The sequence below is a fragment of the Eleutherodactylus coqui genome, chromosome 3 (assembly GCF_035609145.1).
Source record: "Eleutherodactylus coqui strain aEleCoq1 chromosome 3, aEleCoq1.hap1, whole genome shotgun sequence".
NCBI classification, from domain to species: Eukaryota; Metazoa; Chordata; class Amphibia; order Anura; family Eleutherodactylidae; genus Eleutherodactylus; species Eleutherodactylus coqui.
This window is the reverse complement of record NC_089839.1, coordinates 30,974,703-31,001,875: the sequence shown is the minus strand read 5'-3', so window position 1 is coordinate 31,001,875 and position 27,173 is coordinate 30,974,703. Positions and strand designations below refer to the sequence as shown.

Below are 27,173 nucleotides of genomic sequence, written 5' to 3'. Positions count from 1 at the left end.
TGCTGAGAAATGAACATAGCACAGCATATAGAATGACTGAGCATTACCGACGCCAGACGTGATGTCAGTGTTATGGTGAGATCCATAGGGTCCGCTACATCCGCTTCATTGATGGCAAACTCTGTCTCTGAGGAGGATGTACTGAGATCTGACCGCTCCCTATCATCCAGCATCTGTATACCATAGGTTGTATCTGCCACAGTATACCTTCTCCCATCACCTCCCTATAGAAGTCATAGAACCCTTTGCATCATTCCACAATACAAAATATAACCCCCCGTAACCCCTTCCATTATTCTGTTTCCCTATAAAAAACCCCATATCACCCCTCCCATTATTTTTATTATTCCATATAGCCCCTCCCATTATTTCTTATTACTGTATGTAACCCTTCGTATGACCCCTCTTATTATTCCATGTTACCCTATATAACCCTCTGTATGACTCCTAGTGCTTCACTAGTACTGGTTATGTAGAGGGATTGAAGGAGTTACTTCATGTAACAAGTCCTGCTACTGCTGCTCCCAATAGTGCCTACTAGCATTCCTATAATGTCCTCTGTCGCACCCTATAAGTCCTCCTCCTACTCCCAATAGTGCCTACTCGTACTCCTATAATGCCCCCTATCACACCCTGTAAATCCTCCAACTGCTAGTCCCAATAGTGCCTACTAGTACGTCTATAACATCCCCTATCACACCCTACAACCTTTCAGATAATTCCTACTCTGTTACTCCACCCTATATCTTCTAATTCATATCATCCATGTGACGCTTGTTATATTGTGCGAATCCACCTGATAACTATTATTACATGTAACTCAGTCCTCCAACTCCTATTTTTCCATGTAACTCCACTACATAATCCATTCTGTTATTCTGTATAACTTTTCACTATTACCCTTTCTGTTATTTTACTTTATAACACCGTTATTCCATGCAACTCCACCCTATATCCCCACCTGTGATTCCATGTAACACCACCCTACAACCACTCATGTTATTACATATAACTCCACTCTATATCCATACTTTAATTCCACATAACACCACCCTATAACCCCCTCCTGTATTCCATATAACTCCACCCTCTAACCCCCTCCTGTATTCCATATAACTCCACCCTATAACCCCTCCTGTTATTCTATATAACACCACCCTATAATCCCTCCTGTTATTCCATATAACTCCACTCTACATCCACACTTGTTATTCCATATAACACCACCCTATTGCCCCTCCTGTTATTCCATGTAACTACACCTTATTAACCCTCCTGTTATTCCATATAACACCACCCTATAACCCCTCCTGTATTCAGTATAACTCCCCCCTATATCCCCACCTGTTATTCCACGTAACACCAACCTATAACCCCTCCTGTTATTCCACATAACACCACCCTATAACCCGCTCGTGTTATTCTATATAACTCCACTCTACATCCACACTTTTCATTCCACATAACACCACCTTACAACCACTCATGTTATTACATATAACTCCACCCTATTAACCCTCCTGTTATTCCATGAAACACCACCCTATAACCCCTACTGTTATTCCATGTAACTCCACTTTATTAACTCTCCTGTTATTCCATATAACACCACCCTGTACTCCCTCCTGTTGTTTCCTATAACGCCACCCTATAACCCCCTCCTGTTATTCTATATAACTCCACTCTACATCCACACTTTTCATTCCACATAACACCACCTTACAACCACTCATGTTATTACATATAACTCCACCCTATTAACCCTCCTGTTATTCCATGAAACACCACCCAATAACCCCTACTGTTATTCCATGTAACTCCACTTTATTAACTCTCCTGTTATTCCATATAACACCACCCTATAACCACTCCTGTTATTTTATATAACACCACCCCATAACCCCTCCTGTATTCCATATAACTCCACCCTATAACCACTCTTGTTATTTCATATAACACCACCCTGTAACCCCTCCTATATTCCATATAACTCCAACCTATAACCCCACCTGTTATTCCATATAACACCACCCTATAACCGCTTCTGTTATTCTATATAACACCACCCTGTATTCGCTCCTCTTATTTCATATAACACCACCCTATAATTCCCTCTGTTATTTCATATAACTACACCCTATAACCCCTCCTGTTATTCTATGTAACCCCACCCTATAACCCCACCTGTTATTCCATATAACCCCACCCTATAACCCCACATGTTAATCCATATAACTTCACCCTATAACCTCTTCTGTTATTCCATATAACACCACCCTATAACCCCAACTGTTATTCCATATAACTGCACCCTATAATCCCTCCTGTTATTCCATATAACACCTCCCTATAACCCCTCCTGTTATTCAATGTAACTTCACCCTATTACCCCATCTGTTATTCCATAAAAGACCACCCTATAACATCTCCTGTTATTACATATAACACCACCCTATTACCCCATCTGTTATTCCATAAAACACAGCGCTATTACACCTCCTTATATTCCATGTAACTCCACCCATTATCCCCACCTGTTATTGTATATAACACCACCCTATACCCCCTCCTGTTCTTCTATGTAACTCCACCTTTTTAACTCTTCTGTTATTCCATAAAACACCACGCTATAACCCCTCCTGTTATTCCATAAACTCAACCCTATATCCCCACCTGTTATTCCATGTAACTCCACCCTATTCCCCCACCTCTTATTCTTTAAAACACCACCCTATTAACCCTCCTGTTATTCCATATAACTCCACTGTATAATCCCTCCTGTTATTACATATAACCTCACCCTATAACCCCTCCTGTTATTCCATGTAAATCCATGTTGTAATTCATCCTTGTACTCCCAATGACTCTTTCTATTACTCCGCATTTCTCCTCTCCCAATTACACTCTACAGCTAAACCATCTAGATGGCCAGTTCTCCATGTATCTCCAATTTACGACCCCTCCTATTACTCCATATTGCTCCCTGCACCTCTTATTATTAACGTAGCTCCCCCTATAACTCCTGTTATTCCTTGTTGCTCTGTCGTATAAATTCTATTATTCCTTGTAACTCCTTCTGTTATTCCATGTAATTCCGCCCTATAATTCCTCCTGATACTCCACATGACTCTTTCTACTACTCCATAAAACTCCTCACTATATAACTCTCCCAATTACAATCTACAGTATAACCATCTAGATGGCTGTTACTCCGTGTATCTCCAATTAATGAGCCCTCCTATTACACATGTAGCCCCACCCTATAACTCCTCTTATTCCACATGTAGCTCCACTCTATAGCGCCTCCTTTTACTCCATGTAGCCCCACTCTATAACTTCCATTATTCCTAGTAACTCCACCAGGTAACTCCCCCTTTTATTCCATGTAGCTCCACCCTATAACTCCTCCTTTTACCCCATGTAGCCCCACCCTATAACTTCCATTTTTCCTAGTAACTCCACCATGTAACTCCTGTTATTCCATGTAATTTCTCCTGGTACTCCCTATGACTCTTTGTATCACTAAATATAACTCTTTACAATATAATTTTTCCAATTGCACCGTAGCTCCATCCTATAACTCCTCCGATTACACATGTAGTTCTATCCTATAACTCCACCTATTACACATGTAGTTCTATCCTATAACTCCACCTATTACACATGTAGTTCTATCCTATAACTCCTCCTATTACACATGTAGCTCCACCCTATAACTCCTCCTATTACACATGTAGCTCCATCCTATAACTCCTCCGATTACACATGTAGTTCTATCCTATAACTCCTCCTATTACACAATTAGCTCCACCCTATAACTCCTCCGATTACACATGTAGCATCACCCTATAACTCTTCCGATTACACATGTAGTTGTATTCTATAGCTCCTCCGATTACACATGTAGCTCCACCCTATAACTCCTCCTATTACACATGTAGTTCTATCCTATAACCCCTCCTATTACACAATTAGCTCCACCCTATAACTCCTCCGATTACACATGTAGCTCCACCCTAAAACTCTTCTGATTACACATGTAGCTCCACCCTATAACTCCTGCGATTACACATGTAGCTCCACCCTATAACTCTTCCGATTACACATGTAGTTCTATCCTATAACTCCTCCGATTACACTGTAGCTCCACCCTATAACTCCTCCGATTACACATGTAGCTCCACCCTATAACTCCTCCGATTACACATGTAGTTCTATCCTATAACTCCTCCTATTACACAATTATCTCCACCCTATAACTCCTCCGATTACACAATTAGCTCCACCCTATAACTCCTCCGATTACATATGTAGCTCCACCCTGTAACTCCTCCTATTACACATGTAGCTCCACCCTATAACTCCTCTGATTACACATGTAGCTACACCCTATAACTCCTCCTATTACACATGTAGCTCCACCCTATAAGTCCTCCGATTACACATGTAGTTCTATCTTATAACTTCTCCTATTACACAATTAGCTCCACCCTATAACTCCTCCGATTACACAATTAGCTCCACCCTATAACTCCTCTGATTACACAATTAGCTCCACCCTATAACTCCTCCTATTACTCATGTAGCTCCATCCTATAACTCCTCGGATTACACATGTAGCTACACCCTATAACTCCTCCTATTACACATGTAGCTCCACCCTATAACTCCTCCGATTACACATGTAGTTCTATCCTATAACTCCTGTTATTTCTTGCAGCTCTGCTATATAAATTCCATTATTTCTAGTAACTCCTCCTGTAACTCCACCCTATACCTCCTCCTGGTACTCCTTATGACTCTCTTTATTACTCTATGTAACTCCTCGCCATATACTTCTCACAGTAACACCCTATAGCCCTACAGATGTCTCTTGATCTATGTATCTTCACCCTGTAACCCCTCCTATTATTTCCTGTGACTCGACCCTATAACTCCTCCTATTTCACAATATTATCCTTCCATATGGGACTATTTCATCGTGGAACTCCTCCTTACAACTGTAACTATGATTACATGTAACTCCAACGTCTAACTTCTATTTTTCCATGTACCTCCACATTATAACTCCCCCTGGTACGCCCTACTCCTCTTTCCATTAGTCCATATAAGGCCCACCCAATAACCCTCCAGATGTCTCTTCCTCGGTATAACCCCTCCCCAGGTGTATGGTATAGGGGGTGGTGTAATAGGGACAGGTGCTTCTTATATGCTGTGTATGTTCCTATAGGTGGTGGCCCTGGAGATGGCCTCTGCTGTGGTGTTATATGGGGAGGGGGGATTCCTGTGCTGCCTCTGCAGCGCTATATGAGTACAAATGCAGACCTCATTTGAGGAGGGGATCTGTCGTCTATTACCCAGAACTCCCCTCTCTGAGCTTGAATTTACACTTTTGCTGCTGCTGAAAGTTACAGGCTCTGCGGGCGGTAACCAGAGAGGTGACTTGTCTGATATTATGGCCTCCACCTCTTCTGCCATGTGCGCCCTGCGGACCTGATAACTTCTATACCATATAAGGTCTTACGGGAAGGGAAATCCGTGCACTTGAGGGTAAACTGTGAGCTAGAGTCCCCCGAAGAACGTGCCTGAAGGAACGTTGAGCCACGTGACTGTATAGGAAAGTACGGTGCATGCAGCGTTCTGATTGGTTGAGTTACATGATGCGCGGTGCCTGAGATAAGGAGGTGGATTGTGATTGGCTCATCTGTTACAGCACAGGCACCACCACGATCACCTCTGCAGCTCGGCTTGCAGCGTCATGTGATGGGGACTTAGAGTAAAATAGTTTTTTTTGTTTGTTTCTTTTTTGTAAATTATTTAGAAAAAATTTTTACAATATCCAAAGGAAATCACTGAGGAGATCGGTCAGCGGACGTAAAGCGGCTGCTCAGCGATTTTATATAGACGCAAACAAAGGGAAATGTATTGTATGCAATAATAAAGAGTGTAAAGATACCGCGTGTCATGTGACTTTAAATGACAAACCACACCCACATGACATGGCAAGCACGATCACTCCCCTATGTCACACGATCACCCCTCCATACCAAGAGATCACATGTGCAAACCCCTATATCACGGTATTGAAACAGGTGGATGGTATGTGACGGCGTGGTGGTGACGGCGAAGGCGGCTCGCAGAAATCAGCTCTTACTAAACGGAAAATTACTCCATTGGGAGGGTTCAGTATACTTAACCGTTACATCATAACATTGCGTATCGTTATCCTCCTCCTAAGGCCTCTTTCACACGGGCGACAGCGATAGGCTCCATAGGGAAACATTGGCTACAAAACGCGGCAGTATAGAACATGCCGCAATTTTCAGGGGAGAAGGGCTTGAATTATAGGCCATACTCCAAAAATAAGCCCTATCTACATTACAAAAATAATAATACATTGCCTAACGGGCGCTGTCTGTTCCGCCGCACTTCTCCTCCGTAGCTCCGGCACTTGTTTGTAGTCTTCAGCCAGCGCTTCCTGGTCAGAGATTTCAAAAACTCCACCTCCAGGAAGCGCTGGCTCTAATTGGCTGAGCCGCGGCGCTCAATGAACCAATCACAGCCATTCAATGCAATAGCCTACAAAACGTTGCTAATGTGAAGGAACCTATTGGCAAGCATGGGCCTCGCATACATGCATTTTTGTAGCGCTGTCGCATCGCAACAAAATTGCGCGATTTCATAGCCCGTGTGAAAGCAGAGTTAATATCAAAATTTTTAACAAGCCTTGTAACAATGACTGGGAATTGTGAGCCAAAGCGAGAAGAAGATTCTGGCAGGAATCTACCTTCCAGTATTATTGTTCCATTTTTCCATTTGCATATTTTCCTGAAAAGTATGGATGGCCTTATGAGTCTTATTGATACTCTACCTGACAACATTTTGGCACATTACATATACAGTAGAGATGAACGAGCGTACTCGCTAAGGCAAACTACTCGAGCGAGTAAGCAGGGAGGAGCGGGGGGAGAGAGATCTCTTTCCCCCCCCCCCCCGCCCGCTCCTCCCCCACCGCTCCCCGCCCCCCACCCGAATCTTTAGAGACGAGTGGGCAGGTACTCGCATAAGACACTACTCGCTCGAGTAGTTTGCCTTAGCGAGTACGCTCGCTCATCTCTAATATACAGGAAAGCCTTTGCTACAATGTACTTATTTGAACTCCTCAGTATTGTGCAGAACCTGGCCGGGTACATTGTTATCTGTGGCTTTATCACAATGTTACTTAAGGGCCTTTTACATGCAATGATTACCACTCAAAATTAGTTCAAATGGCCAAAAGTGAGCGATAATCGTTACATGTAAACGCAGGCAGTCGTGCACTATTCGTTCAGTTAGCATTTAGCGCTGGTTTTTAGCCCACATAAAAAAACATCAGCAAGCCACTCAAAAGACTTGAATGGAATTCGTTCAGTCTTTTCAGTGGCTTGCAGACTTGAATGTACTCACTGTGTTTGCCCTGCATGCATAATGAGTACATTGTTTACTCATGCCTGGAGAAGACAATGGAATCCTGCAGGCCAGTTAATGCATCGCATAAACACACGCCCACCTGAGCATACAACTCCTACTAAGTTTACTTTAGCTAATGAGGAAATGAAGATGATTAAAAGCCATTATCTGTACGTGTAATTTTATGCAAAAATGTCATCAATTTGTTCAGCCGTGAGGCCGTTTTAGCAATCATCCTTTCAGTCTTAATTAGACATCCTCTATCTTGCTACACCGCAACAAACGTAATCAACATGTCAAATTACATCATTATAGGCAGTCCTAAAAATGTTGAATGGATCACAGCACACTCTTTACCTTATAGTGTGTAAGGGAGGACCGTCCTCATAACCAGTGCGCGCTCAATGCAAGGTCCTGGATCCTGGACCTTCGTTTAACAGCATACAGATTGAGAGAGCAGCACTCCAGGGATTTTCAATAGAGTAGAAATCTTTATTGCCCCACAGATACAACGTTTCAACTCTCTGCTGAGAGTCTTTGTCAAGTCCTAATACATACATGTGCACACCCACTTTAAATACCCCCCAGAACTCCACCTACACCAATCACAATACCCTTTACAAAATACATTTAAAAACAAAGCATTCACATTGGGTGTATACAATTCCTACCCCTGGTGCAGAATAATCAACAGCGTTAGAGGTAAGGGTGTCATGCTGGGCGTCTCATCTTCAGTTGCTGGTCCGGTCGCAGTCCTTCCACGTCAGTGTCGGCGCTCCCGCCCGGGATCCCGCGAGATGACAGCGGGACCTCCCACCGAGACGTCACAGAGACGTCACAGACAGCTGTTAGACCTCCCCGGCTAGAGATCCCGCGAGATTACCGCGGGACTCCTCGATGCAATCACCCAGTCATTCCTCAGAATGAATATATCCAGCACAAAACCCGCTGTGGTCATTCCCTGCATTACTACCATAGACATCAATGCCATAAAGAAAAAAATGTACACCTACCATCGGCATAGCGCTCTATGCGCATGCGCATGTAATCAGTTCATAATGTAAGTACACAACGCTATTGGAGCCCGATCACATCTCATATCCAGCTCCCTTGCATATACATAATCACTGCCAAAACCTATCAGTGGACATTACCACATGACCAAAATCCACTCTGACACGAGCGCATCATAAATCTGGCATGAATAATTAATGTACTCAACCCCCCATTTATGTATATATATCAGTGCAACAATTGCAACTATCGATCATTTCCAATAGCTGCATTAACACCTGAATGACCAATACATAGGGACAAAAGCATGACACCACACCATCAGTTCAACTGCTCAATAATTTATTGAATTTATTTCATCAACTGATCATTCTATGATGCACGGGATAGGTAGACTGTAACACCCAATGTGATCTGAAAAAAACCAAACACATAATATAGTTAGTGAAATGTTGTGATTACAAACATAAAAATAGATATAAAAATATAAAAAAATGTAAGTACGAATCACAGAGCACCAAAGGATATCACAATGCCCACTAATTAAGATATAATAATGGATTATATTCCACATTCAATCCATTGGGGGTCAGGGAATCCAATCTAAAAATCCATTTAGCCTCCAACAGTTTTAACTTCTGTTCCCTATTTCCTCCCCTAATGTCCTTATCCACCGAGTCTATTACCATGAAGCGAAATTGACTGATGGTATGGTTGTGTTCGTCAAAGTGTCGGGGAATGGGAAGATCCAATTTGTTTGTCCTGATATTACTTTTATGATTTGACATGCGCTTGCGAACCTCCGTAGTGGTTTGCCCCACATACTGAAGGCCGCAGGGGCAACAAATCAGATACACGACAAAGGTTGACCAGCAACTGTACCATCCATGTACACGGTATCTCTTTCCAGATCTAGGGTGCACAAAACTATCCCCCTTCACCATGTTGTGACAAGACGCACAACCCAGGCACGGAAAGTTGCCCCTCTTAACCGGTGCCAATGTCCTCTGAATGGGACCGGAAATAGGAGCAACAGATGAGCGATAATCGTTACATGTAAACGCAGGCAGTCGTGCACTATTCGTTCAGTTAGCATTTAGCGCTGGTTTTTAGCCCACATAAAAAAACATCAGCAAGCCACTCAAAAGACTTGAATGGAATTCGTTCAGTCTTTTCAGTGGCTTGCAGACTTGAATGTACTCACTGTGTTTGCCCTGCATGCATAATGAGTACATTGTTTACTCATGCCTGGAGAAGACAATGGAATCCTGCAGGCCAGTTAATGCATCGCATAAACACACGCCCACCTGAGCATACAACTCCTACTAAGTTTACTTTAGCTAATGAGGAAATGAAGATGATTAAAAGCCATTATCTGTACGTGTAATTTTATGCAAAAATGTCATCAATTTGTTCAGCCGTGAGGCCGTTTTAGCAATCATCCTTTCAGTCTTAATTAGACATCCTCTATCTTGCTACACCGCAACAAACGTAATCAACATGTCAAATTACATCATTATAGGCAGTCCTAGTGGGTTTAAGACCCCCACCCTGGCCAGGAAATTACATGACAGATCCTAGGGGGAGAGAATGTATGTCCACGACTGATGCTGGCATCTAGGTCACCTGATGCGGACTTCCAATAGCGCTCGGTCTTTTGCGGCAGTTCCAATGCTAATGATTCTCCAGGACTTTGTCCATCTTCATTCCGCATAGATCTTGGCCCACTCCATCTCTGCATCGAGGGAATGTTGTGGAGGGAGACTCCCTCTCCTCCCACGTGCTGCAGGGTCCTCAGTTGGAACCCATTTGTTCGGCTGCTTCCTGCAAGTGACCACATCCTTATACGAAGTGATCATATAAGCACACTCTTATACCATGGAATCACTCCTCTAAACTACATGATCACACCCCTGTATCATGTGATCACTGTATACCACATAGTCCCACCCCTATAATACATGATCTCACCCCTATATCATGTGATCACTGTATACCGCATGTTCCCACCCCTATAATACATGATCACACCCCTATATCATGTGATCACTGTATACCGCATGGTCCCACACCTATAATACATGATCACACCCCTATATCATGGGATCACTGTATACCGCATGGTCCCACCCCTATAATACATGATCACACCCCTATATCATGGGATCACTGTATACCGCATGGTCCCACCCCTATAATACATGATCACACCCCTAAATCATGGGATCACTGTATACCGCATGGTCCCACCCCTATAATACATGATCTCACCCCTATATCATGGGATCACTGTATACCGCATGGTCCCACCCCTATAATACATGATCACACCCCTATATCATGGGATCACTGTATACCGCATGGTCCCACCCCTATAATACATGATCACACCCCTATATCATGTGATCACTGTATACCGCATGGTCCCACCCCTATAATACATGATCACACCCCTATATCATGGGATCACTGTATACCGCATGGTCCCACCCCCATATAATACATGATCACACCCCTATAGCATGTGATCACTGTATACCGCATGGTCCCACCCCTATAATACATGATCACACCCCTATATCATATGATCACTGTATACCGCATGGTCCCACCCCTATAATACATGATCACACCCCTATATCATGTGATCACTGTATACCGCATGGTCCCACCCCTATAATACATGATCACACCCCTATATCATGTGATCACTGTATACCGCAGGGTCCCACCCCTATAATACACGATCACACATCTATATCATGTGATCACTGAATACCGCATGGTCCCACCCCTATAATACATGATCACACCCCTATTTCGTGATCACTGTATACCGCAGGGTCCCACCCCTATAATACATGATCTCACCCCTATACCACATGATCCCACTTCTATATCATGTGATCAGATCCTATACCAAGTGATCACACATGCACACTGTAACAGAGGGCCTATGTGCAGACCACAGAGTGGACTTATTCTCGGCTCACCGGATCCTGCACTCATGCAAGATGGAGCCTAAATTGCACCTCGGTCTTACATCCCCCCAAAACACTTCTCTAACACCACAGACTGTTTACTGCCAGGTAGGTAAGCCACCTCGGTTCTACTCGCTGTCTGGATAAGGACCTTTCCAGTTTCCAGCAGCCCGACAATTACTACACTTCGGGGTCAGTGAATCATTTTTAGAGCCACCAGGACTAACTAATAAAGGTTTAAGACTTAATTTTAAAAAGGTAGTAGTGCTTATATAAAAATCTACAAAAAGGGGAATGTACGAAGGACAAGGAACATACGATATACACAGAAAACAGGTAAAGTAAAAAGGGACACAACAATAGGAATCAATGTCTTACGAAATTGGTTCGATTGCCCTGGCTGCGAGGAGCACAGAGTAATACGGACAGTCCTGTATACAGATGCAGCTCAATGGCTCTGACAAAGACGTGGCATGTGTGTGTCACAGTTTTAAGGCTTTTCCAAACTGCACCTCCCAACCTTCCCCTGTTACATAATTCAATATTTCGGCTGTACCCTCCCCAGGAGCCGCTCTGGCAGAGAAACTATGGCGGCCATATTTTATTACATTAATTTACCTACGAGAAGATACCAAACATCATATGTGGAAGATTATTAATTAAGCAGTTTGCGATTCCACATGTTCTGGAGATCACACAACAATGGGAGTGAATATATTGAGTTTGCGTCTGACTCCCCGTTCCCCCCGGATGACTCATAATTCCAGTTATTAATTTTTCTTTGTCTGATGCAGGTGGTGAATGTCTGAGACGCTCCGTCTCTGGACTCTGCATTGTGTATGGGGGAGACAATGGCATCTCCTGTGACTTAGTAACTTTGTTATGGAGATAAAAGCTGCATACTGATGTACAAAGGGAGATGGAACATAATACTGCCTTCCAGTAGGTGGCGCTGCAGAGGTATTATTCCATCTCCCTTATTTGCATATTACCCAGAGGAGCATGAATGGCCTTATAAGTCTCCTTAGTCACCTTCTATATGCTCTCCCTAAGGAGAAAAGATAGCAAATAGGAATAGCATTCCTATTCGGGTGCTACAGGAAGCCTAATAAATTTTAAAGAGTTTTGGCCTCGGCCAGATGTACACACTACCCAGCTTTCCCCAGGCAGGAAATAGTTGATAACAAAGAGCACTAGCTGACGTGCAAAGATGGGTGAACCTCCCGGTATCATACTTCATAACACACACCTCTATACCACATGATCATGCCCTTCTTTCACAGGATCACACCCCTATACTATATGAGCAGCTCTCTATATAATATGACCACACACACACACATACATATGCACACCTCTAAACCACATGATCATGCCCTTCTTTTACTTGATCCCACCCCTATACTATATGAGCAGCTCTCTATATAATATGACCACACACACACATATGCACACCTCTATACCACATGATTCCACCAATATATCAAAGCAATCACCCCTGTATACCACATGATCATATCAATATAGCACATGATCACATCCCTATATCATGTGATCACCCATGTATACCAAATGATGACCTCACTAGAACATGCAATCAAATACCTATACCAAGTGACTACAACCCTATATCACATGATTACACCCCTATAGCAAATGATCACACCCCCACCCACTAGCGGGCTTTTTTTCCTGCGATCAATGAATGGCTGAGCACTGCCTGTGATTGGCTGAGCACTCAGTTAATCAACACAGCCCTTTCAGGAGGGCGACCCCATTGAAAGCCATGGGGTAGCATCCTGGACTTCCGTCACAGCTGTCAAAAAAAACGCTAGTGGGTATCCACCCTTACACTAAGTGATGACTCCACTAAACCATGGGATTATACCTTTACAACCAGCAATGAAGAATCAGTGCTTTGAAGACTTGTTCCTAATGAAACTTTTACATCAGGATGATTCTCACTGCTGGTGGAGAGGAAACTCCTCCCTCTTGGACGAAGAGCATTATCATAGCCTCATGTGACATCAATGTTCAGAGTAAATGCTACTATAGGGACACTTAACACCCATAAAAATATTTTTTACGGCCGCACGGTTCATGAAGATCAATGTCACTTTTGTTTCTCGTAGATCTTTGTATCCATACACATGAGCCAATGATCACTACAATAATCCTGTAACCAGACTCAATGTAAGACTCCATTCAGAACTCATTCATTCACAAGCAATCCCCTTTAAACAGCCCTATCCACCCTTCTACTTACCAGCCCACCTTCTTCTGGAGTGCCCAGGAGCAAGGGGTAGAGAGGCCCGAAATGTCATGTGCCTCTTACTGTATTAGCCAGGATGACTTCCCCTATATGCTTCAGTATATGCCTGAGAATCCCAGCACCAGCCAATTAGTTAACTCCAGAGAGTCCCATCACCAACCAATTTGGAACCCCCTATATGCTCCATTACACTCCAGGGAGGCTAAGCACCAACCTGTCTGGCGCCCCCTATATGCTCCAGTACACTTCAGAGAGTTCTAGTGCCAAGCCCTCTGATTCCCCCTCTCTGCTCCAGTACACTCCAGGGAGTCCCAAAACCACCCAATCTTGAAGTCCCCACATGCTCCAGTACAGTCCAGAGAGTCCCAGCACCAACCAGTCTAGCATCCTCTCTATGCTCTAGTACACTGAAGAGAGTACAAGCACCAGCTAATCAGTTAACTCCAGAGAGTCCCAATCTGGAACCCTCTACATGCTCCAGTACAGTCCAGAGAGTCCCAGCATTCGCCAGTCTGGCACCCCTTACATGCTTCAATACACTCCAGAGAGTCCCAGTACCAACTAATCTGGCACCCCTATATGTTCCAGTACATCCCACAGAATCTCAACACTGACCAGTCTGGCACCACCTCTCTGCTCCAGCACACTACAGAGTATCCCAGTGCCAGCCGGTCTGCCACCCCATATATGTTCCAGTACACTCCAGAGCATCCCTCCACCAACCAATCTGGCATCCCCTCCTTGATCTATTACACACTATAGAGTCCCACTCACTCACAGAGAAGATGGGAACACAATGTCAACAAAATCACTGCACTCCTGAAAGACTTTACCATGGTCCCGCACACCTTCACCGCACTCCTTAACAGCTTTGACACACTGCTGAACACCTCGACCACACCTGTGAATAACTGGACTTCACTCCTGAACTGCTCTACCCGTACTGCTCTACCGCACTCCAGAACTGCTCTACCACACGGACTTACCACGTTCCTGAACAGCTATATCGCGTTCCTTGTTGCATTCCCTGCACTCCTGAGCAACTGGACTACACTTCTGGCCAGCATATCTGCCTCATTATCCAGATAGGAAGGGGGATTTTTATTTAATTAAGGATTTCCCTAATTATTTAGTTTTTCCTTTAGGCACTAATATTCTTAACGGTATGTAGGACCATTGGGGGTCTTTATTATGTGGTGGGGTCTCTCTTATGCAAATCGCTGTTCCTTCTGGGATTTGTATGGCTTGTGTCCTGTAGCTGCAGCCTCCATGTTGCTGTAATTTTTCTCCTTTTTTCTGTATTTCTCACACAGGTCCTCAACTTGAAGCACTTTGAAATTAATGGAATGCCCAAGGTGGTGCCTTTAAATTTGTCTTACCAAGACTTTAAGAAAGACATGTCAGATAGCAAAGAATTGCTACGTGTTCCTCACAGGATGAAGAAGGTGGACTTTTCCAGTGTGGTTCTGCCAGCCCTGCATGCTCCAGAACCCCACATCATCATTAATGGCAGAAGCCCACGGGATGAAGAAACAGAGGAGGAGACAGAGGAAGAGGAGGCTGAGTTCTTAGGGGAGGACATAGATCTGCAGAGTGGATCCAGCAGTGATGTAAGTCAAAAGAGTACAGAGAGGAGTCAAGAAGGGGCTCCTTCTACATTACTGGCAGACGACCAGAAAGATTCCCGAGGAAGAGCCTCCACGGCAGAGAATGACCTAGAACTAGAGGAAGGATCAAAGACCTTAGTGCTGTTTTCTCCTGGAGACATGAAGAAGTCACCAGTCACTAATGAACTTTTGCCAGATCTTGACTTGGGAACTCTTGCTGCACTGACACCTCAAGGAGAGAAGCCCCAACCCACGGTTAGTCAGTTGGATGTGTCTGAACCAGGTACTTTATCTTCCATACTTAAATCAGAACCAAAACCACCTTGCATCGCTGCTGCCACCGCTGCCGCCTCCTCCCCCTTTACCAAAGTCGAACGCACATTTGTTCACATTGCTGAAAAGACACACTTAAATGTCATGTCTTCCACTGGGCAGCTGATGAGATTGGAGGATCATCCACTCATGGTACAGTTTGATGGGGCAATTATTGAAGAAACTGAAGAGTGCGATATGCCGAGACAAAGGGGCGATATTACTTCTTCTTTGGGAATAGTTGAGATTGACCTCTATGCACCGTCAACAAGTCACATGGAAATGGCAACAGATCATCAGTCAGATTCACATGAAGCTAATGGAGTAAGCAAATCTGAAGAGCAGCTAGAGAAAGACATTATGAATGAAGACACCGAGCAGGAAAGGATTGTGCTTTCTACCGATCGCCTTAATGAAACTAAACATGGCCCCAGCAAGGCTCTAACCCAGGCTGCTGGGGGACGCTTTAGGAGTCGCATCCCCGTGTTTTTGTCAGAGGAGGACACAGGATCAGATGGGTCAATGTCCAACTCTTCCAAAGAAAGGTTCCAGAAGAGAACAAAGCAATTGGATCTAGCTCGCCTCGTGATGGAGAAAAGACAGATCCGACTACAGCGCTTGGCTTCCGTAGGTTCTTCATCTGCCTCATCTAGTGAAGACCGGAGGAGAACATCTGAGACATTGTCCACAACAGGGTCTGAAGAAGACACACCCGAGCTGGAAGACTCTATCCCCAAGAAAGCTGGGAAAGAAAAACTATTGTGCATAAAAAAGGAAGAGTATACGAAAAGCAGGATCCCACGTCCCATTACACCAGTAAAGGATCTACGACTGATGGGTCCAACATCCCCAAGTGTCAGCAAACTGAAAGAATCCACAGCTGCCCTAAGGTAAGAAGTTACAGGATGGCACAAGGAAGACTTAATGATTGATGTATAGCAAGTACTACCCTAAAAATGGAGATGGTCATCAGAGTAGGAGCTCTAGGGTGAAGCAACTTTCACTTAGGTATGAAGACATAGCACATCCTCTTACATAAGTTTCCTAAATGCTAAGGATTCTTTGAGACGTTAGGCTGTCCACATTAGAGTCCCGGGGAACCCTTTTAATATGTAACCTAGGCTGAAAAAGACATATGTCCATCTAGTTCAGCCTTTTATCCCCTGATGTGGATCCAGAGGAAGGTAAAAAAAAAAAGCAATGAGGTAGAAGCCAATTTTCCTCATTTTAGGGGGAAAAAAATTCCTTCTCAACTCCAATCAGGCAATCAAAATAGTCCCTGGATCACCGAGCCTTCTCAAGTAATCAGTGACTATAACATATAATATTGTATCGCTCAAGAAAGACATCCAGGCCCCTCTTACACTCTTCTAGTGAGTTTGCAATCACCACGTCCTCAGGCAGAGAGTTCCATAGTCTCACTGCTTTTACAGTAAAGAACCCCTTTTATGTCGGTGTAGAAACCCTCTTTCCTCTAGATGTAGAGGGCGCCCCCTTGTTATGGTCACAGTCCTGGATATAAATAGATGATGGGAGAGATCTCCGTATTGTCCCCTGATATATTATACATACCGGTAGTTATTAGGTCGGCCCTCACTGTCTTTTTTCTAAACTAAATAATCCTAATTTTGGGTATCGGGTATCCCTGGGTATTGTAGTCCACCCATTCCATTTATTACTTTAGTTGCCCTCCTTCATACGTGCTCAAGCTCTGATATGTCCTTCTTGAGTACTGGTGCCCCAAACTGTCCACAATATTCCATGTGTGGTCTGACCAGTGACTTATAAAAAGGAAGAACAATATTCTCATCATGTGCCCCCTAAACCTCTTTTGATGCACCCCATGATCCTATTTGCCTTGGCAGCAGCTGCCTGACACTGGTTGCTCCAGTTCAGTTTACAGGTAACTAAAATACCCAAGTTCTTTTCCATGTCAGTTTTGCCCAGTGGTTTCCCATTTAGTGTGTAATGGTGACATGTACCCCGTTTCCCTGAAAATAAGACATACACTGAAAACAAGACATAGCATGATTTTCCAGAATTTTCTGAGGATGCAAAATAATTTTTCAGACTTTTTGAGGATGCTTGAAATATAAGCCCTACTCCAAAATTAAGCCCTGCTAACAGTTAATTAAAAAAGTCAATTTAAATAGTGTCCAGGCAGCTATACATGTGAAAAAGTTAAACCTTTTTGAACAAAAATTAATATAAGACACTGTCTTATTTTCAAGGAAACACGGTATTTCCTCTGCCCATGTGCAGAACCTTACATATATCAGTGTTAAACCTCATTTGCCACTTTTCTGCCCAAGCCCCCCACCCACCCACTTATCAAGATCCATATCCATTTCTGTTAATTACTTTGCATAGTTTTTTAAGTTTTTTATCATGTGCAAATATTGATATTTTACAGCACAATCCCTCCACCAGGTCATTAATAAATATATTAAAAAGAATAGGGCCCAAAACCGACCCCTGTGGTACCCTAGTAGTAACAGAGACCTAATCGTCGCGTGTACCAATAATACCTGATAAGTGTTCATCTCCATCCTTAGTCCCGCACCCATGGTAGGTACCATAACAAAAAACTCTTCATCCATGACCTTCATCTTGCACCAATTGTAAATACATACCTAATGACTGATTATCTACAGTCTTAGTCCGACACTTATGACGGATACCATACCCAGTTTCTCTTCATCTTCAACCTTAGTCCTGCACTCCTCATAGATACCATACCCAGTGACTGATCACCTCCAGCCTTAGTCCTGCACCTATCACAGGTACCATACCCAATGCCTATTCATCCCCAAACTTCATAAGTACGTAATAAGAAATGTTTCTCTGGCCTCCTGGAATGCTTTTCCATATATGTCTGATGTACTTTGTATTTTCTTGCTCCTTCTTTTCACCTATATTTGACTTCTATTTCTCCTGACCTAAATAGGTGCCAGCCTTCACGGGCATCCCTTGGTGGCCCTACTGGGCTCTCCCCTGACCAGAAGCCTAAATCCTTACATATGAGGTTTCCTCCTCTTTCAAGTCCAACTCCTTCTAGAGCCAATGTACGGAGGGTCAGCCGTGGACCACCCAAGAGTCCAGTGCTCCCAGTGCGAACACTCAGCGCATCTCCACAAAGCCAGTCTCTCTCCAGAACAGAAAGTCCATCTCCGTCCCGGCAGAGAAGACCAACTACCACAACTCCCCGTGTACAACCCACTCCCAGACTCCAGCCACGAGCTCAGGTCCCTGGCGAGTGTCCAGCAACGCCTGCTGTTGCAAGAAAGGGACAAAGACTGAAGGTGCAAGTGCCAAATTTGGCAACCAAAGCAAAGCAGGGAACAAGTGATGGGAGAGGCAATGGCAGATAATGGCCCTCCGGTGAAGAGCTCGCACTTTCTTCACTCCAGCTCAGCTAGGGAACATTGCTCTTCATTCGATCTGTGCTACGCAATATACACGGTCCCAGACGAGGATTAGACGATGGAAGCAGAGCTCTGCTGATCACATAGGAATCATTTTATTTTCACATTCTGCGTCTGTTGCTAAGATTGAGCATCTCAAAACTACAACAATGTTCTGAAGGACTACAATGACCAGCCCGTATTCACTGTGTGGAACTGCTGACCGAGGCTACGGGAGCAACCAGCACGAGAGCGACGATGAACGCACGGTCGAAGCAGCCCGGTCTCTGCTTCTCGCTTTCCTATGTCCGTCAGTAGACTGTTAGCACTGTATAACTGCAGCTGCCGGCATACACTAATCATATACTGTATATGTATATAGTATGTGTTAAGGCTATGCATACCTACAGTAGAGAGCCTTCCAGGGATCATTGACCTACAGATAATCTCAGAATCTTGTCCAAGACACAGGGCTTACCAATAAAGTTGCTAGGACAATTACTAGGCATCCGGATGAAGGTGCAGAATAATAACGTTGAGTACAAGGGCTGAGGGGGCACTCCTAGGTGAAGGTGACACCATAATACATAGCTAGGTCCACCACATGCACTCGTTCTGTTTTTGTTTGGGGCACCACAATATACCACAGTGCAGCACAAAGTGACGATGAGTCCAGGTTGTGGGTTTGTATGTTCCCCAGTTCCAGAAAGAAGAAGATTTTGGACTGAGTGAAGGTCACACAGCATCAGAGGATTTATCCAAAATTGTTTACACACCGCAATCAGATTGTAATAGTCCCAATGTGTGCCAGGCCGCAAAACCCACACGCATGTCACGGGAGAGGCGGCAAACACACGGAGGACTGAAGATCTGTTCTCTTCTCAAGCTCTATAGACTCTGGGGAGGAGCAGCAGTACATAATGCTTCTTATTACATTACAACATCCCATTATATCATGAAATAAAGCCTGCTATAGAATGACTGCACATCTTCTTTCAAGCTACGGGTTGCACGCGTTTGATGTGTGTGAGCAGTGGAATCAGTAGGAATATCAGTAGCGGTAGGAGAGGGGCGGAGGCTGATAGAATTGGTTGGGTCAGTGCTAGAATAGGGGTACTATCAGTCAGGGGCGTAAGTAAAGGCTCAGGGGCCCTGATGCAAAAGCTGAGCTCGGGCTCCCCCTCTATCTGTATCTGTACCCGTACCTATACCTAAACCATGCTGCACAGAGACATAACTTGAAGCTTCTGGGCCCCAATGCAAAAGCTGTAACAGGGCCCCCAACTATAATGCTTTATTCATAGTACTGGGCTCCCTATATGGAGAAGAGAGGCCTTATGGGCCCCCTGAGGCTCCTGGGCCCGGGTGCAACCGCATCCCCTGCACCCTCTATAGTTACGCCCCTGCTATCAGTGCTGGAATGAGTGATGCCATCAGTGGTGATATTAGAATCAGTGTTCATGGTGTTGGAGTCGGTGGTAAAATTAAAGGTAGCAATGGTGAAAATTTCACTGTGTGCATTAGGTCTTTAACCCCTTAATGACACGGCCTATTTTGGCGTTGAGGACCAAGCGATTTTTTGGTATTTTTCCATCTCCATTTTTCAAAAGCCATAACTTTTTTATTTTTCCGTGGACGCGGCCGTATAAGGGCTTGTTTTTTGCGTGGCGATCTGTAGTTTTTATCGGTGCCACTTTTGGGTATATAGACAATATCGTAAAATTTTTTTTTTTTTTTTTTAATGATAACAGGGAGAGAAAACGCATCAATTCAGCCATAGATTTCTTTTTTTTTTTTACAGCGTTAATCATGCAGCATAAATGACACACTAAATTTTTTCTGCGGGTCGGTACGGTAACAACGATACCAAAATTGTTATATTTTTTTTAGGTTTTTACACTTTTTTGCAATAAAACCCCCTTTTTTTGGAAATCTTTTTTTTTTCTCTATAGCTGCATTCAAAGTCATGTAACTTTTTTATTTTTCTATGTACGGAGCTCTTTAAGGGCTTATTTTTTGCGAGACGAGCTGTAGTTTTTATTGGTACCATTTTGGGAAATGTACGGCTTTTTTGATCACTTTTATTGCATTTTTTGTGAGGCAAAATGCTAAAAATTAGCATTTTGCCTCTGTTTTTTAGCGTTTTTTTTTACGCTTTTTGTCGTACAAAATAAAAAGCGTGTTCAACTTTTTGTACACGTCGTTACGGACGCGTCAATATCCAAGATGTGGGGTTTTAGTTTTTTTTCCCTTTTTTTATGCTAATATTAGAAAAAGCATAAAAAAGGGGTTTTTTACATTTTTTTTTTTACATTTTTCTTTTTTTTACACTTTTCTTTTCTTTTTTTTATACTATTTGAGTCCCTCTGAGGGACTTACATCACTGTGCCTATGATCGCTGTCATAAGGCATGGCAAAGCTACTGCTCTGCCATGCCTTATCGCTTGTACAGCGATTATAGGCACAGGCAATACAGGACGCCAGTGTCTGGCGTCCTGTTGCCATGGTGACAGGCCGGGCTCTCGCGATAACATCGCGAGTTCCGGCCGGAGACACACAGGGATCGCGATCCCTCTGTGAACTCTTTCCCTGCCGCGATCTAAGTAGATCGCGGCAGGGAAGGGGTTAACAGCGGCGGGCGCATCTCCGATGTCCCCCCGCTGTTGGAGCGGGACGCCGGCTGTGACTGACAGCCGGCTCCCGCTGCGGGATAGCGCGGGATCTTATGTGATCCCGTGCTATCTCCAGGACGTACCAGGTACGTCATGTTGCGGGAAGTATCCCGCTACCATGACGTACCAGGTACGTCCAGGAGCGGGAAGGGGTTAAGTATTCAGCTACAAAGCTTGAGGTATTACCAGTAGAAAGAGGGAGATTGTGATCCTGCTGTATAGAGCTCTGGTGAGACCACATCTGGAGTACTGTGTTCAGTTCTGGAGACCTCACCTACAGAAAGACATTGACAAAATAGAGCAAGTCCAAAGATGGTGGAAGGTCTCAAGAGTAAGACTTATCAGGAAAGACTTAAAGAACTTAAGTTGTATAGACTGGAGGGAAGAAGGGAGAGGGGGAGGACATGATGGAAACCGTTTATGTTATAAGGGAACATAATCAAAACTTTCAAGTATGCTAAAAATATAAATAAGTTTCAGGACGGAAATGTTCTTATTAGGAAGCTAAGCACTAGAACAAGGGAGCACAATGTCTGAGATTAGTTGGGGAAAAAATCTGAAGCAATACCAGAAAATATTTTTTACTGAAAGAGTAGTAGATGCTTGGAACAAACTTCCAGCAGATGTGGTTGGAAAATCAACAATAAATGAATTAAAGCTGCCTGGGATAAGCATACTGTAAATCTATCGTAAGGGAGAAATAGTATAAGGGAAGATTAGATGGACCATGTGGGCTTTTTCTGCCTTCAGGTTTCTATGTTTCTAAGAGACTCCTCACCAGACGGAACCATGCCTTAGCTGCCTTTACCTGTATGGTTATTTATCCCCTTCCTGCACAGACCCCTGTACTATAGGGTCCATCCATAGGTGTCCCTTCATAGATCTCCTCCATAGTGTCCATCCATAGGTATCCTCCATAGATCTCCTCCATAGCGTCCATTCATAGGTATCCTCTATAGTGTCCATCCATAGGTATTCCTCCATAGAGCTCCTGCATAATGTCCATCCATAGGTATCTCTCCATAGATCTCCTCCATAGTGTCCATCCATAAGTATCTCTCCATAAATCTCCTCCATAGTGTCCATCCATGGGTATCCCTCCATAGAGCTTTTGCATAATGTTCATCCATAGGTATCCCTCCATAGAGCTCCTGCATAGTGTCCACTCATAGGAATTTCTCCACCGTGTCCATCTGACAATATCCATCCATAGGTATCCTCCACAGATCTCCTTCATAGTGTCCATCCATAGGTATCCCTCCATAGATCTTCTCCATATTGTCCATCCATAGGTATCCTCAATATATCTCCTCCATATTGTCTATTTATAGGTATACCTCCATAGAGCTCCTGCATAATGTCCATCCATAGGTATATCTCCATAGATCTCCTCCATAGTGTCCATCCATAGGTATCCCTCCATAGAGCTTCTGCATAATCTCCATCCATAGGTATCCCTCCATAGAGCTCCTCCATAGTGTCCATCCATAGGTATCCCTCCATAGAGCTCCTGCATAATGTCCATCCATAGGTATCTTTCCATAGTGTCCATTCATAGGTATCCTCCATAGATCTCCTCCATAGTGTCCATCCATAGGTATCCATAGAGCTCCTGCATAATGTCCATCCATAGGTATCCCTCCATAGAGCTCCTGCATAGTGTCCACTCATAGGAATTTCTCCACCGTGTCCATCTGACAATATCCATCCATAGGTATCCTCCACAGATCTCCTTCATAGTGTCCATCCATAGGTATCCCTCCATAGATCTTCTCCATATTGTCCATCCATAGGTATCCTCAATATATCTCCTCCATATTGTCTATTTATAGGTATACCTCCATAGAGCTCCTGCATAATGTCCATCCATAGGTATATCTCCATAGATCTCCTCCATAGTGTCCATCCATAGGTATCCCTCCATAGAGCTTCTGCATAATCTCCATCCATAGGTATCCCTCCATAGAGCTCCTCCATAGTGTCCATCCATAGGTATCCCTCCATAGAGCTGCTGCATAATGTCCATCCATAGGTATCTTTCCATAGTGTCCATTCATAGGTATCCTCCATAGATCTCCTCCATAGTGTCCATCCATAGGTATCCATAGAGCTCCTGCATAATGTCCATCCATAGGTATCCCTCCATAGAGCTCCTGCATAGTGTCCACTCATAGGAATTTCTCCATCGTGTCCATCTGCCAATATCCATCCATAGGTATCTTCCACAGATCTCCTCCATAGAGTCCATCTATAGGTATTCCTCCATAGAGCTCCTGCATAGTGTCTATCCAGAGGTACCCTCCATAGACCTCCTCTATAGTGTCCACCTGCAAATATCCATCCATAGGTATCCCTCCAAAGTTGTCTCTCTATAGAGCTCCTCCCTAGTGTTCATTTGTAGATGCCCATTCAGAGTGTCCATCCGTAGAGGTAAATTCATAGGAATAGGTTCATTATGTTTTCTACATCAGAATACTGACTACAAAAGTCGCAGTTTTAGTGCAAGTGCCAAAATTGTGACTTTTGAGAGGGTTTCTGGCTGGGTCCTGCAACTTTTTCAAAACGTAGGTGAGACCTAGTGACGGGCCGCACCCCCACACCCCTATAGGATTTACTATGATTTATACCAGAAAGTAGTGTAAACTATAGCTACAGCATACTCCAGCTTATAGCCGACGTAGATTTCAGTCTGGCGCATAGAGGAGCCAAAGATGCGACAAATATATTAAAAGGCTCGCAGCTCTTCATACATTTGTCGCATTTAGCTAGTCATAAAGTTTACTTGGATGTATGGAATGTCAATTCACTTTAACAGACCCCATAGTATCCATTCAAAGTTGTCATCCGTACAAGTCCATTCATAGTGTCAATAGCTTGATAACTAGACGCTTATGAAGAAATCAGATATCCCTGCGAGCTTGTAATACACAGGGGGAGAGAACAACTGCACAGTTATATAGATATCTATAGGTGTCAGACTCTTATTATATCGATGGTTGTCCATTTATAATATCCATCCGTTGATATCCTCCAAACAGCCTCTCCATCCATCAATATTCATCCGTAGATATACCTTCGTAATTCTCCATCTATAGGTATCCCTCCATAATAGTCTGACCGTAGAGCTCCTTCATAGTGTCCACCAATAAAGGTAACATCATAGGGATAGATTCAGTGGGGCTTATTTACTATTCAAAATACGACAATTTTCTGGAACAAAATCCTAGTTTTGGTCCAAGCGCCAAAAATTACAACTTTTAGGGGGTTTATGCGTGACCCAGCAACTTTTTCAAAGGGTGGGGCCTAATATTAGGGGGCGTGGACATAAGAATTATTATTAAAAACCTACTAAAAACTGGCATAAATCATAGCTGACACATACTCCAGCTTGTAGCTAGAGTAGGTTTCAGTCTGGCGCATGGAGGTGCCAACAGATACAAGTTTCCTTTGACGCATGAAAGCGTGCTTTCAATTGGGCCGGCGGCAGCACCAGTCCCATTGACAGCAATGGGAGATCTACGATCCTCTGCCGCGGCTGTGACAGCGGCAGTGGGGGATTCCCTTCATCCCCAAAGTGATCCGAGGCTGTTTTCACATGAAAATGCCTTGCATCCACGGGGCTTTCACATGTTGGCAAGTGCAATATCGGGCTGTGAATCACGGGCCTATATTGCCCTCGCCAGTGTGAAGGAGTCCTTATTATGGAAAACTAACCCCTTAAAGGGAAGCTCTAGTACCCTGTTAGGCTGCCTCTAGCTTAGGTACAAGGTGTGATACGGACAGGCATGGAGGCGCTAGTACCCTGTTGTACCACCTCTACCTTGGATACAAGATGTGATAGCGGCGGGCATGGAGTTATACAGCTTCTGTGTGGTATGCTGCGGTATATCGCTCCACATTTGCTGTAACCAAGCCTCTAGATCATACAAACTCATAGGCTGTGGAAATTGGTGTCCAAGCTGGTCCCAAAATGCTTACTCTCGTATGTGATTACCCCCCCAGACCATCACACCAGCAGGGGGGGGGGGGGGCAGTGTGTCGCTCCACAGCAGATGCAGGATTGAGGGGCTCAACCCAAGATCTCCAGACATGAATACAGACATCATTTGTGCCCAAAATAAAATTGTATTTGTCGAAGACAACTGGGTTTCACTCTGCAGCAATATAGATTCATTGTTCAGGGCACCACTGCAAATGAAGGTGATGATGGTTGGGTGTCAAAGGCTGTACATGTAATGGGTGCCGTAAGACCAAATACACTTCAGCCAAGTGCTCGAAATGCCTCCGACAGACATAGGGGCCTCTAATAATAGTGTCCCCTGTTTCTGAATGATGGACAACGAAACAGATGGAGCTGCTCATGCTTGTAGGACAATCATATGCTCCTCTCTACTGGTGGTTTGTTAGGGGCGTCCTGAGCCCCGTCACCTTGTACGCCCTCACACATCCACTGGTCCCAACACCTCCTAACAGTCTGGTCAGATGCTCCTCTCTACTGGTGGTCTGTAGGGGGCGTCCTGAGCCCGGTCACCTTGTGTACCCTCACACATCGACTGGTCCCAACACCTTCTAACAGTCTGGTCAGATGCTCCTCTCTACTGGTGGTCTGTAGGGGGCGTCCTGAGCCCGGTCACCTTGTGTGTCCTCACACATCCACTGGTCCAACACCTAACAGTCTGGTCAGATGCTTCTCTCTACTGGTGGTCTGTAGGGGGCGTCCTGAGCCCGGTCACCTTGTGTACCCTCACACATCGACTGGTCCCAACACCTTCCAACAGTCTGGTCAGATGCTCCTCTCTACTGGTGGTCTGTAGGGGGCGTCCTGAGCCCGGTCACCTTGTGTGTCCTCACACATCCACTGGTCCAACACCTAACAGTCTGGTCAGATGCTTCTCTCTACTGGTGGTCTGTAGGGGGCGTCCTGAGCCCGGTCACCTTGTGTGCCCTCACACATCCACTGGCCCCAACACCTTGTCGTCAGAATGGCCCGATGGGAGACATTTCATCAATACGAACATCCAGCTTCTGGCATGCCAATAAAGCACCCCTTGTCAGACTCTGGTAATGGGGGGAAATCTCTTCCTCGTAGCGACATCTAGTGGTTGCGCCAATTCTAACAGTGTCACGGTGGTGGCTACTCTGCCTGTAATAATGGCTTGTGCAGCAGGTGGATTGCAACTGAGTTCTTAACAACAACAATTTGTGGTTCGTGTATTAACTGATGTGACGCCAGTGCCTTTGAATGAGTTGGCATATTGAAATAAAGAGACGAGTCCAAAATAGGTTGCAGTAAAACCAAAGGCACACAGTTTACTGAATGCTTGCAAATAAATGACAATATTCACACTCTTCTCCAATAATTAATAACTTTTTCAACAAGACCTTATACCAATGACATGACATGCTTTTGTCCCTTACTTCTTCCCTTTGAAGAACGATAGGGGCTGCCAGGCTAAGTTATT

General features: G+C 44.3%; 1 protein-coding gene across 1 annotated transcript in view; it reads left to right on the top strand.

Annotated features, from left to right (window-relative positions):
* TTBK1 (tau tubulin kinase 1) overlaps positions 1-20,020 on the top strand; it is a 60,881-nt gene extending 40,861 nt beyond the window's left edge. The window contains exons 14-15 of the mRNA XM_066595429.1: positions 15,030-16,525; positions 18,583-20,020. Of these exons, the coding sequence (XP_066451526.1) occupies positions 15,030-16,525; positions 18,583-19,006 (1,920 nt within the window). The 3' untranslated portion in view covers positions 19,007-20,020. The remainder of the gene's footprint in view (positions 1-15,029; positions 16,526-18,582) is intronic.
* Positions 20,021-27,173: the final 7,153 nt, after the last annotated feature.